At 40.4% G+C, this 9,958-nt stretch overlaps 1 protein-coding gene across 1 annotated transcript in view; it reads left to right on the top strand.

The window, feature by feature from the left end:
* Positions 1-2,788: 2,788 nt before the first annotated feature.
* thsd7aa (thrombospondin, type I, domain containing 7Aa) overlaps positions 2,789-9,958 on the top strand; it is a 182,518-nt gene continuing 175,348 nt past the window's right edge. Inside the window, exon 1 of the mRNA XM_024798247.2 lies at positions 2,789-3,227. Within this exon, the coding sequence (XP_024654015.2) occupies positions 3,074-3,227 (154 nt within the window). The 5' untranslated portion in view covers positions 2,789-3,073. The remainder of the gene's footprint in view (positions 3,228-9,958) is intronic.

Below are 9,958 nucleotides of genomic sequence, written 5' to 3'. Positions count from 1 at the left end.
CTTGTTGTTGAATTGTGCTATACAAATAAACTTGCCTTGCCTTGCACACAGCTGATACCACGAACGTCGCACTAGCTTATGTCACTGTCATGAGACACTCTCGCAAACGAAATCACGGTTTAGTAACGCAGTAACGCAGCGTACTTACGGGAAAGTAACAGTAATCTAATTACCTTTTTTGCAATAGTAATCCCTTACTTTACTCGTTTCTGATCAAAAATGTTCTTTTCTTTTGTCAGAAAACTTTTTGCATGAAACAGGTTTGCATGATTAAACTCTCTTGTTGTTATAACAATGCTGTCACGATCAGCTGATATATACTAGGTACCTAAGTGACGTAGCTTGTTCATAGCTAACCTAGCTGCAGTTACCAAACTGATTACTACTATCTGCTCTGAAGTCGGCAGAATATGGGCTGTTCTGATGACACAGTGCTTCAAACTGCGCTAAATAATGTGCAATTGAAGCTCATCTGTTTTGTTATTATGTGACTGTGTGTTGGCAAGCAAAAGAACCGGGAATGCCAATTTGTAGGGGATAGCCTTTGGCTTAGGTTGGAGTCCCCTTCCCTTCCCCCTTTTTTCTGTGTCTCTGCTGTCGACACAGACAGCCGGGACTCCTGGACTTTCTGCTACATCAAATGATGCAACTATGGTGTTGAAGTAAGCCACTTAGCCTCTTTTATGACATTAGGCTTGAAGACCCACTTATGGTTCAGCCTGGAGGAGGTTTGTTGAGTTGGTGGAAGAAAGTGTTGATCCACTTCTAAGACAAAAAATCGATCTATACAACGGTAAATCTAAATTAAAGGAAATTTATACTGTGGTGTGCTTCATAGCATCTGCTTTCTCCTTGGTAGGAGAAACCTGTCAGCACCACAGGTCCAGTTGGGCACTCAATATTTCTGAATAATCTTCCTGTAGCATCTTTGTATATAACTGTTGGATCAGACATGTGGGAATGCTAATGAAACAGGCAAAAATTAACATTCCCTTTTGGGAATGTTAAGTCCCAAATTAACATTGTTAATGTTGTTTTGGGAATTCCCAAAAGGAAAATGCTAATTGTTCAAGGAACTGTCCTTCACCTCCCTTATTTATGCAAATTCAGTAAACTCCAGGCTCAGATCAGATTTTTACAACAGAAAAACAAAGTGCTGTTTTTCATCAATATGAGCTTGTAAACTGTTATTAAGCAGTTATTGTGAAAACTAGAAACAGTTTGCTGAGCTTCTTAACTTAAATGATCATAGAAGGCAGCTAATCAATCATCTGTACAAATTACTTCTTCAGTCCTGGAAACAAACAATGCTGAAACATTCTTTGTAGTTGTGTCGTTGTGCGTACAGCAGCTCACAGCAGAGTCTTTTCAGCTAAATCAGACATTTCTTAGGACGTTTCCTGCTCAGCCATCTCTAATTTGCATAAAAACACATTATAGTCCAGATTTCACATATAATGATTGCTGTGAAATTTTTAATTCATATACTTATGCATATATGTTACAAAAGAAGCATGTGGAATCCTTTTAACATGCCATTTATTTTTCATGCTGGATTAAGCAAATATGATCGGTCCTCCTTGGTGTGTGCTTGGCTCCTGCGAACACTGTCCCCAATCTCTAAAGTTCTGTTGGTGATGGGCCTACAGCAGGGTGGGCCCTTTTTTCCTTTACTTTAGTTTTTTAAAATGTGCGTATGTGTCCTTAACCTTTCTTTCAACACCTATTTACCTGTAAAATAAGCTGGTGCAAGATGTTCATTATTAATATTTGCTTTATTTAATCAAAAAGTAGAAAATCAGGGATGAAATTACAGATTGTTCCTCAGTCTTTTTAGTTTTTAGTATCAACTCAACAAAAGAAGCAGATTAAATACTAACCATCAGTCGATATTACACCTTGAGTTTCAGTCTGAAATGACCACAGTCTTGATACTTTTGGTTTCTGGTGAAGAACGTCCAACACATACCATGGAAACGTTGATCCTCCAAACAGAGCAAGGCACCTGTGCAAACAAAATCCATATCACTGCAGAAGCTGCATGTCAGTTATCAAAGCTGAATAGAAGTCATAAAAAGTACTCTGATGATCAGCCATCCTGGAGCTTATATATCCCTATCCTGCACCACAGCACTGGAATTGCCATTCAGATTTTCCCAGATCCCAATCCACTAGATGTGCCAGGACAAGCCCACCTGGAAATCTGCAATGCTTCAAGAGTTATGAGCTGGTTTGCCAGTTAGTGGGGAATTTGACCAAAACTGGACAGGTGGTTTGAATATTTTGGCTGACTGGTGTATATAACAATATTATCTACATACCTGTCAGTCTGCCCCAGGGCAGCTGTGGCTACAACCCTAGCTGCCTCCACCAGTGTGTGAATGGGTGGATGACTGGGTGTGTAAAGCGCTTTGGGGTCCCTAGGCGGGACTAGTAACAGCGCTATACAAATACAGGCCATTTACCATTTACCATTTACATACCCTTCTTTTGACACATCCATCCATCCATGGTCATTTTTATTGTAATAAAAAGTTAAAATACAATAATGCTTTAATAGGAAAACTGCTGCTGCTTACTTGTTTATTTCACCAACAAACACATCTCCACATTCTTGATTCAGCTACCTAGAACTTCTCTCAGGTCTTTGTAAAACAGCATGAGAGATGAGTGAGCAGGGCGGGTGGACAGGATGTGTGTGTAAATGTGTGCATAAACTGCTTGTGTGTGTAAGAGAGAATGAGACAGGCAGAGAAAGAGCCGAGAGAAAGGGAGGCGCTACATTACCCGGCATACAGCAGCAGGAGCAGGCTGGGCTTAGGGATCTATTGTTCCCTGTTTTATTACTGCAAGAGCTCATTCGCACTCATTAAGTAGCCAGGGGAATAAGAGAAACCCAGAGGGAGAGGAGAGCGTGAGGAAACCTCACCCTCGCTTGCTCAGGATTACTTCTTGGATGCGGTGGCGTGGACAAAGCAGAAAATTCACTTGAGTGCCGCTCTCTACCTTGTGGCCAGGCTCACATTTTCCTCTCGATTGCATTGGGAACAGCAGTATTTGCCGTGCGGTGGCCATGGGGACGGCCGGCAGAGGTATCAGGATCCAAGAGGTCTTGAAAGGAGCCCCACTCCTCTCTCTCTGGACGTTAGCGCTGCTGTTTTTATCCATGTGGGAACTGGATGCACAAACTGCAGTGGAAACTCGACCCATGTACATCTGGCGAACAGGTACAGTCCATCCTCTCTGCTCGTTCAGTCCTGGTCCCTGAGACACTGAGTGACTGGATGGATGTTCTAACCTTACACTCTCGCTGAAATATTCATATGCAAATGTTTGTGTACATAACACAGTACATAAGGGGAAATGAAAAGGGTGAACATGCTCTTTTTTGTTTCTTTCACTTTTTATGATTGGATCAATATATCTCATAAATTAATATTTTTTTTAAACCAAAAGTTTATTTTCTCATGGTCTTTTTGTGGTTAATGCACTGGAGCCATCTTGCTACACTAGAGTTTGATAACATATTTGCTGCAGTCCCTGAAGTGAATGGGGGTTTTGCCCCCGTTTGGGGGGTGGAGATGTGCATTGTGCTCCAGTCTTTTTGGCAGAGCACTCCCCCAGACAGAGACAGCTGGAACACTTTGATTGCCTTATGCTGCTATTGGACTCATTTGTCACATTTTTAGATGTGTGCAATTGATAAGAAATTGTGTGTGTAGCAAAGCTGCATATGTTACTATGTTTCTGAGTGGGGAAAAATGGAAGCTAGCTGCGAAGGAAGCGACACAAACACAAATAGTAATTGACTATTGATGCAGGTGTTTTTGGTATCTGCTGATGACTTGTGAGTACAGCAGCTTTACAGTCTAAACACAATACAAGGATCCTCACTGCTGCTGTTTAGGGTGGTGCCTCTCACCATCCAAGGTTCATTCACTCTGTGAGAGCAGCACATGGCCAGAAGGACACAAGGGAGAAAGAGGGGAGGAGGATAGAGGAGGAGTGATGAAAGCAGAAATTGGGGGTGGAACTGTGTTGACCCATTGAGACAAAGGTGCCCTTTAGGGGCAGCTGGAGATGAATGTTCTCTTTCTCTACTGTCTAATTTCTCTTTCTCTGGATCAATGTCCTGGTTTCACTGGGATTCTGCAACCGCTGTACCACCAGTGACTGATCAATGAACATAACCCGGCAGTAAAGCTCAGCCTGCATGAGATCAACTATGGCTTTTGATGAAGTCTAAAATATGATCTGCAATCATTTGTTTATGAAGAATAGCATGTGCAGCGTAGTAATCATCCGTGGGGTTGAAATAAAAATATTTCCGAAAAAATCTTTTAAAGAATGTTCTGCAATGTTTGCGTCCCCTAATTGGTTAAGATTCCCAGATGTGTATTCGGGACACCAGGAAAAACATTCACAATAAATTATTCCTTTTTTCTTTATACCAGCATCTGTGTAACATCTATTGCTGTAAAGTTTCTTTTCATTTTTATGTGGAAAATGATGGTAGCAGGTTGATGGTACATGTGCTTTCACCTGTTTTGTTTACTTTTTCTTTTGTTTGGTGAGTTTCCTCCTTAGTAGAAGTGAGACACCAGTATTGCTTAATGGTTTTTCTTTTAGAGCTGGTTTTATGCTATTTCACACTTGGACTACTTTCATTTAACGATTACCCTCATTTTACTTTCTGATTAGTTGGATTTATGCATCGAAATCATCGTCTCTTTAATGGAAAAGCTTCTTTTGTTGCTCCTGACCTGCTCAGGTAATTTTGCTCTCAGACTGGCCTCTATTTATAATAATTTAGAATACTGATTTTGTTGTGAACATTATCCGTTTTTTAACACAGTATAGGATATAAAATAATTTTAACCAGGTCTGACTTCACAAGATAACACTAGACGTGATTGTGTGCACTTTAAAAAATTATTTCCTTCAAACTGAGACTTTGTTTCCTTTCCCCTTCAATCTTCGGGCAGCGGGTTACTCCAGTATAAAAACACAACAAGATAACACACAAATAGGTCACACTCACTATACGTTCTCATCAAAGATCATTTATTTATTCCTGTCATAGCTGTTGTTTACAAGCTTCATTGTTCACACCATGTGCAAAGGAATGGAAATCCTTTTGTATTATGTGCTGTACCTCCCACTGTGTTAAAGCAGCGGATGAGATTAAGGGCAGAGAAACCAGAGCAGATTGGCCAGACAAAGTTAACCTAGATACGGTATAGACATGTTTGTGTGGCGTCTCTCTTCTTGGCCTAAGTGTGTCTGTGCTTGGCACTTGGGTGCAGCTCTTGTCACCCTGACAGAACAATGGCAGCAGTGTAGAAAAAAACAGTCAGTGTTTTTGTGCATGCTGGGGTGTTACTGCCTAATCGGGTTCTTGTATGATATTAATAAATTCTCATTTCATCATTTTATTATTTTTACATTTATTCCATGTTGTCAGATTAGGAAGTATCAAAACCCTTGGCAGTCCTGATCCTTTCCCACAATAAATAAAGCCGCCTGCTGAGATCTCAGGAAAAGAGTTATTTTGAGTGTCAAATTCTGTATGAACAAATGTCCTGGTCACTTATAGGCAGGGTTTTAATAGTTTTGCAGTTTTCATTAGTATTTATTTTTATTTAGTTTTGACTTCAGATTTTCAATTTTGTATCAGGTTTTATTAGTTTTTACCTTTTGTTTGCTAGTTTAGTTTTTATTTTTTTTAAACCCTTAGTTTCAGTTATAGTTTTCGTCGTGTTTGCAACAATGAAGTGTAACAAAATCCCAGTTTCATCATATCAGTCATGCTCTTCTGCTTATCCTTGGGTATGTTGCTCTTCCAGCTACCATACCCTGCACCCTGGACAGGTCGCCAGTCTGTCGCAGGGCTAACACGCAGAGACAGACAACTCACATCCCCACCTATGGGAATAAATAAATAAATGAGGGCAGATGAACAACTATTGATAGCAGGCAACTATAAGATATATATCTTGGCCCCAATGAGACTATTACCTCTTGCAGCTCCGGGTGAATTGCTAAACTTTTTGAAGGCAAAAAGTTGTGTAGATATCCCAGTCTCAATAAACATATTCACCAATGCTTCCTCTCGCTTGTGATGTTCCTGCGAACAGACCAACCAGCAGCCATCGGCTCGCTGTTGGAAGCACTGCATTAATGGTTTTTGTGGAGTTGTCTCGGGATGCTTCACGCTGCCCGGGGTTAGCTTCTGTTTCTGGGGATGAGGCTTGGGCGTGCTCCCTTACCTTCTCAAGCTAAGCTAGGTTAGCCTTCTTGTGTGAGCTTTTCAAAGGTTCCCTTTAGAAATGTTCCGCATAATTTGTCTCTTTCCACTACAAGACACTTGCTTTATCTAAAACGCAATCATATTCAGAGTAATATGAAATTGGACTCTGGCGATTTCTCCCGACTTTTGCTGACGTGATTCTGCGCGTGGACGGAGCAGCGACACAGACGACTCGACTAACGTACTGCCCCCTGCTGGCACAATGAGACACAGCAAGAAAAAACCTGGAAACTACACTTCACTTTCACCCGACGCTATTGAAAACTAAACACATTTTCACTATAAATCCAGTTAATTTTAGTTAGTTTTGTGAACGCTCATTACAGTTTTAGTTAGTTTTCCGTTTTTTGCAAAGTCTTGTTTTTATTTTTATTTCCGTTAACGAAAATGTTTTTTCACTTCTAGTTTTCGTTAACGATAATAACCTTGGTGATAGGGAAAGGAATCGATCCCTCTTCTGCTACAATCAGCTGATTTCAATGTGTGCCAGAGGAGGAGGTTACAGTCTACAGCATGGATATTATTTTACAATGGATGGGTACTATTTTATATAATTTTATATTGCTTTCTCCTGGGAGTAATTAAGTAACATACACGTCTAATGCATGAGTTTTTTTTTTTACAAGCTAACATTTATTAGAAGAGCTTGTTTTTGACAGACTTCACCTAACCATGCAGCCTGCCTTAAGTCTGAACTGAAAAATGAAGAGATTCAATTCAATTCAATTCAATTTTATTTATATAGCACCAAATCACAACATAAGTCGCCTCAAGGCGCTTCATAGATACAGAGAAAAACCCAACAATCATATGACCCCCTATGAGCAAGCACTTTGGCAACAGTGGGAAGGAAAAACTCCCTTTTAACAGGAAGAAACCTCCGGCAGAACCAGGCTCAGGGAGGGGCGGCCATCTGCTGCGACCGGTTGGGGTGAGAGAAGGAAGACAGGATAAAAGACATGCTGTGGAAGAGAGACAGAGGTTAATAACAGATATGATTCAATGCAGAGAGGTCTGTTAACACATCAGTGAGTGAGAAAGGAGACTGGAAAGGAAAAACTCAATGCATCATGGGAATCCCCCGGCAGCCTACGTCTATTGCAGCATAACTAAGGGAGGATTCAGGATCACCTGGTCCAGCCCTAACTATATGCTTTAGCAAAAAGGAAAGTTTTAAGCCTAATCTTGAAAGTAGAGATAGTGTCTGTCTCCCGAATCCAAACTGGAAGCTGGTTCCACAGAAGAGGGGCCTGAAAACTGAAGGCTCTCCCTCCCATTCTACTTTTAAATACTCTAGGAACAACAAGTAGGCCTGCAGAGCGAGAGCGAAGTGCTCTAATAGGGTGATATGGTACTACAAGGTCATTAAGATAAGATGGGGCCTGATTATTTAAGACCTTGTATGTGAGGAGCAGGATTTTGAATTCAATTCTGGATTTAACAGGAAGCCAATGAAGGGAAGCCAAAACAGGAGAAATCTGCTCTCTCTTTCTAGTCCCTGTCAGGACTCTTGCTGCAGCATTTTGGATTAGCTGAAGACTTTTCAGGGAGTTTTTAGGACTTCCTGATAATAATGAATTACAGTCGTCCAGCCTGGAAGTAATAAATGCATGAACTAGTTTTTCAGCGTCACTCTGAGACAGGATATTTCTAATTTTAGAGATGTTGCGCAAATGGAAGAAAGCAGTCTTACATATTTGTTTAATATGTGCATTGAAGGACATGTCCTGGTCAAAAATGACTCCAAGGTTCCTCACAGTGTTACTGGAGGCCAAGGTAATGCCATCCAGAGTAAGAATCTGATTAGATACCATATTTCTAAGCTTTTCAGGGCCGAGTACAATAACCTCAGTTTGATCTGAATTAAGAAGCAGAAAGTTAGCGGCCATCCAGGTCTTTATGTCTTTAAGACATTCCTGCAGTTTAACTCATTGGTGTGTGTTATCTGGCTTCATGGACAGATAGAGCTGGGTGTCATCTGCATAGCAGTGTAAATGTATGCTATGTCTTCTAATGATGCTGCCTAAGGGAAGCATGTATAATGTAAACAGAATTGGTCCTAGCACTGAACCCTGTGGAACTCCATAATTAACCTCAGTGTGTGAAGAGGACTCTCCATTTACATGCACAAACTGGAGTCTATTAGATAGATATGATACAAACCACTGCAGTGCAGTCCCTGTAATACCTACAGCATGTTCTAATCGCTCTAATAGGATATTATGGTCGACAGTATCGAACGATGCACTGAGGTCTAGCAGGACAAGCACAGAGATGAGTCCACTGTCAGAGGCCATAAGAAGATCATTTGTAACCTTCACTAAAGCTGTTTCTGTGCTGTGATGAGCTCTGAAACCTGACTGAAACTCTTCAAATAAACCTCTGCAGATGATCTGTTAGCTGTTTGACAACTACTCTTTCAAGGATGTTTGATATGAAAGGAAGGTTGGAGATTGGCCTATAATTAGCTAAGACTGCTGGGTCTAGAGATGGCTTTTTGAGTAAAGGTTTAACTACAGCCAGCTTGAAGGCCTGTGGTACATAGCTGATTATTAGAGATAGGTTGATCATATTTAAGATCGAAGCATTAATTAATGGCAGGACTTCTTTGAGCAGTTTTGTAGGAATGGGGTCTAAAAGACACGTTGATGGTTTGGAGGAAGTAATTATTGAAGTTAACTCAGAAAGATCAATTGGAGAAAAAGAGTCTAACTTCACATCAATGGTACTAAGAGTAGCTGTAGATAATATTACATCTGTGGGATGATTATTGGTAATTTTTTCTCTAATGATAAAAATTTTATTTGTGAAGAAGTTCATGAAGTCATTACTAGTTAACGTTAAAGGGATGGTTGGCTCAAAAGAGCTCTGACTTTTTGTCAGCCTGGCTACAGAGCTGAAGAGAAACCTGGGGTTGTTCAAGATGCAGCCCACTATTTTTGTCCATGGTGCAGATGGGTGGCTGAAATTTGCGACAGTACTAACGTGAAAGACATGGGTTCTCTGGCGACTGCAGCAATATGTTCAGAAGTGAACATGGAAATATTAATAAAGAATCTGTTAAATCATTCCCTGCAGGCCATTTTAAACCAGACCAAAAATGGACCATGAAACCAACAGATGAGTCATCAGCCTCCACATTACACCCATATGTATGGAATTTGGTGACAATGTGTAATTTGGCACAGTGTGGTGTCTTTTGGCAGATGACTAGATTTGTGTCTGGGCGTGTCTGGAGTATAGAATCCACAGACAGAAGGTTTGGGATCAGCTGGTCTTCCTCTTTAAATGTTATCTCCCTGTTTCCTCTCCAGTCAGTCACACAGCTAAAGACTTTCATTCATGACCACTGAGTGTCATCTTTTGTAGTTTTGAACAAGAAAAACATCTGACACTGTTTTGAAGTTGTTACATGGCACAAATAACTTCTAAACAAATTTCAGAGATTCACAGTTTATTTTCTATTTTGGGGGGAAATTATATAATCATATTGCTAAACCTTTCTGTTACCTTTGGAAAACAATAAGAAACCTAAAACAACACATTTAAGTACGGCCTTTCACATAGTTAAGTCTTACAAATACAAAAACAAACATAGTGGTCTGTACAAAGCATCTATGTTTAATCATTTTGATAAATTTTCAGACA

Source organism: Maylandia zebra, linkage group LG22 (genome assembly GCF_041146795.1).
Source record: "Maylandia zebra isolate NMK-2024a linkage group LG22, Mzebra_GT3a, whole genome shotgun sequence".
In the NCBI taxonomy this organism is placed as follows: Eukaryota; Metazoa; Chordata; class Actinopteri; order Cichliformes; family Cichlidae; genus Maylandia; species Maylandia zebra.
This window is presented reverse-complemented; position numbering and strand designations above follow the sequence as displayed.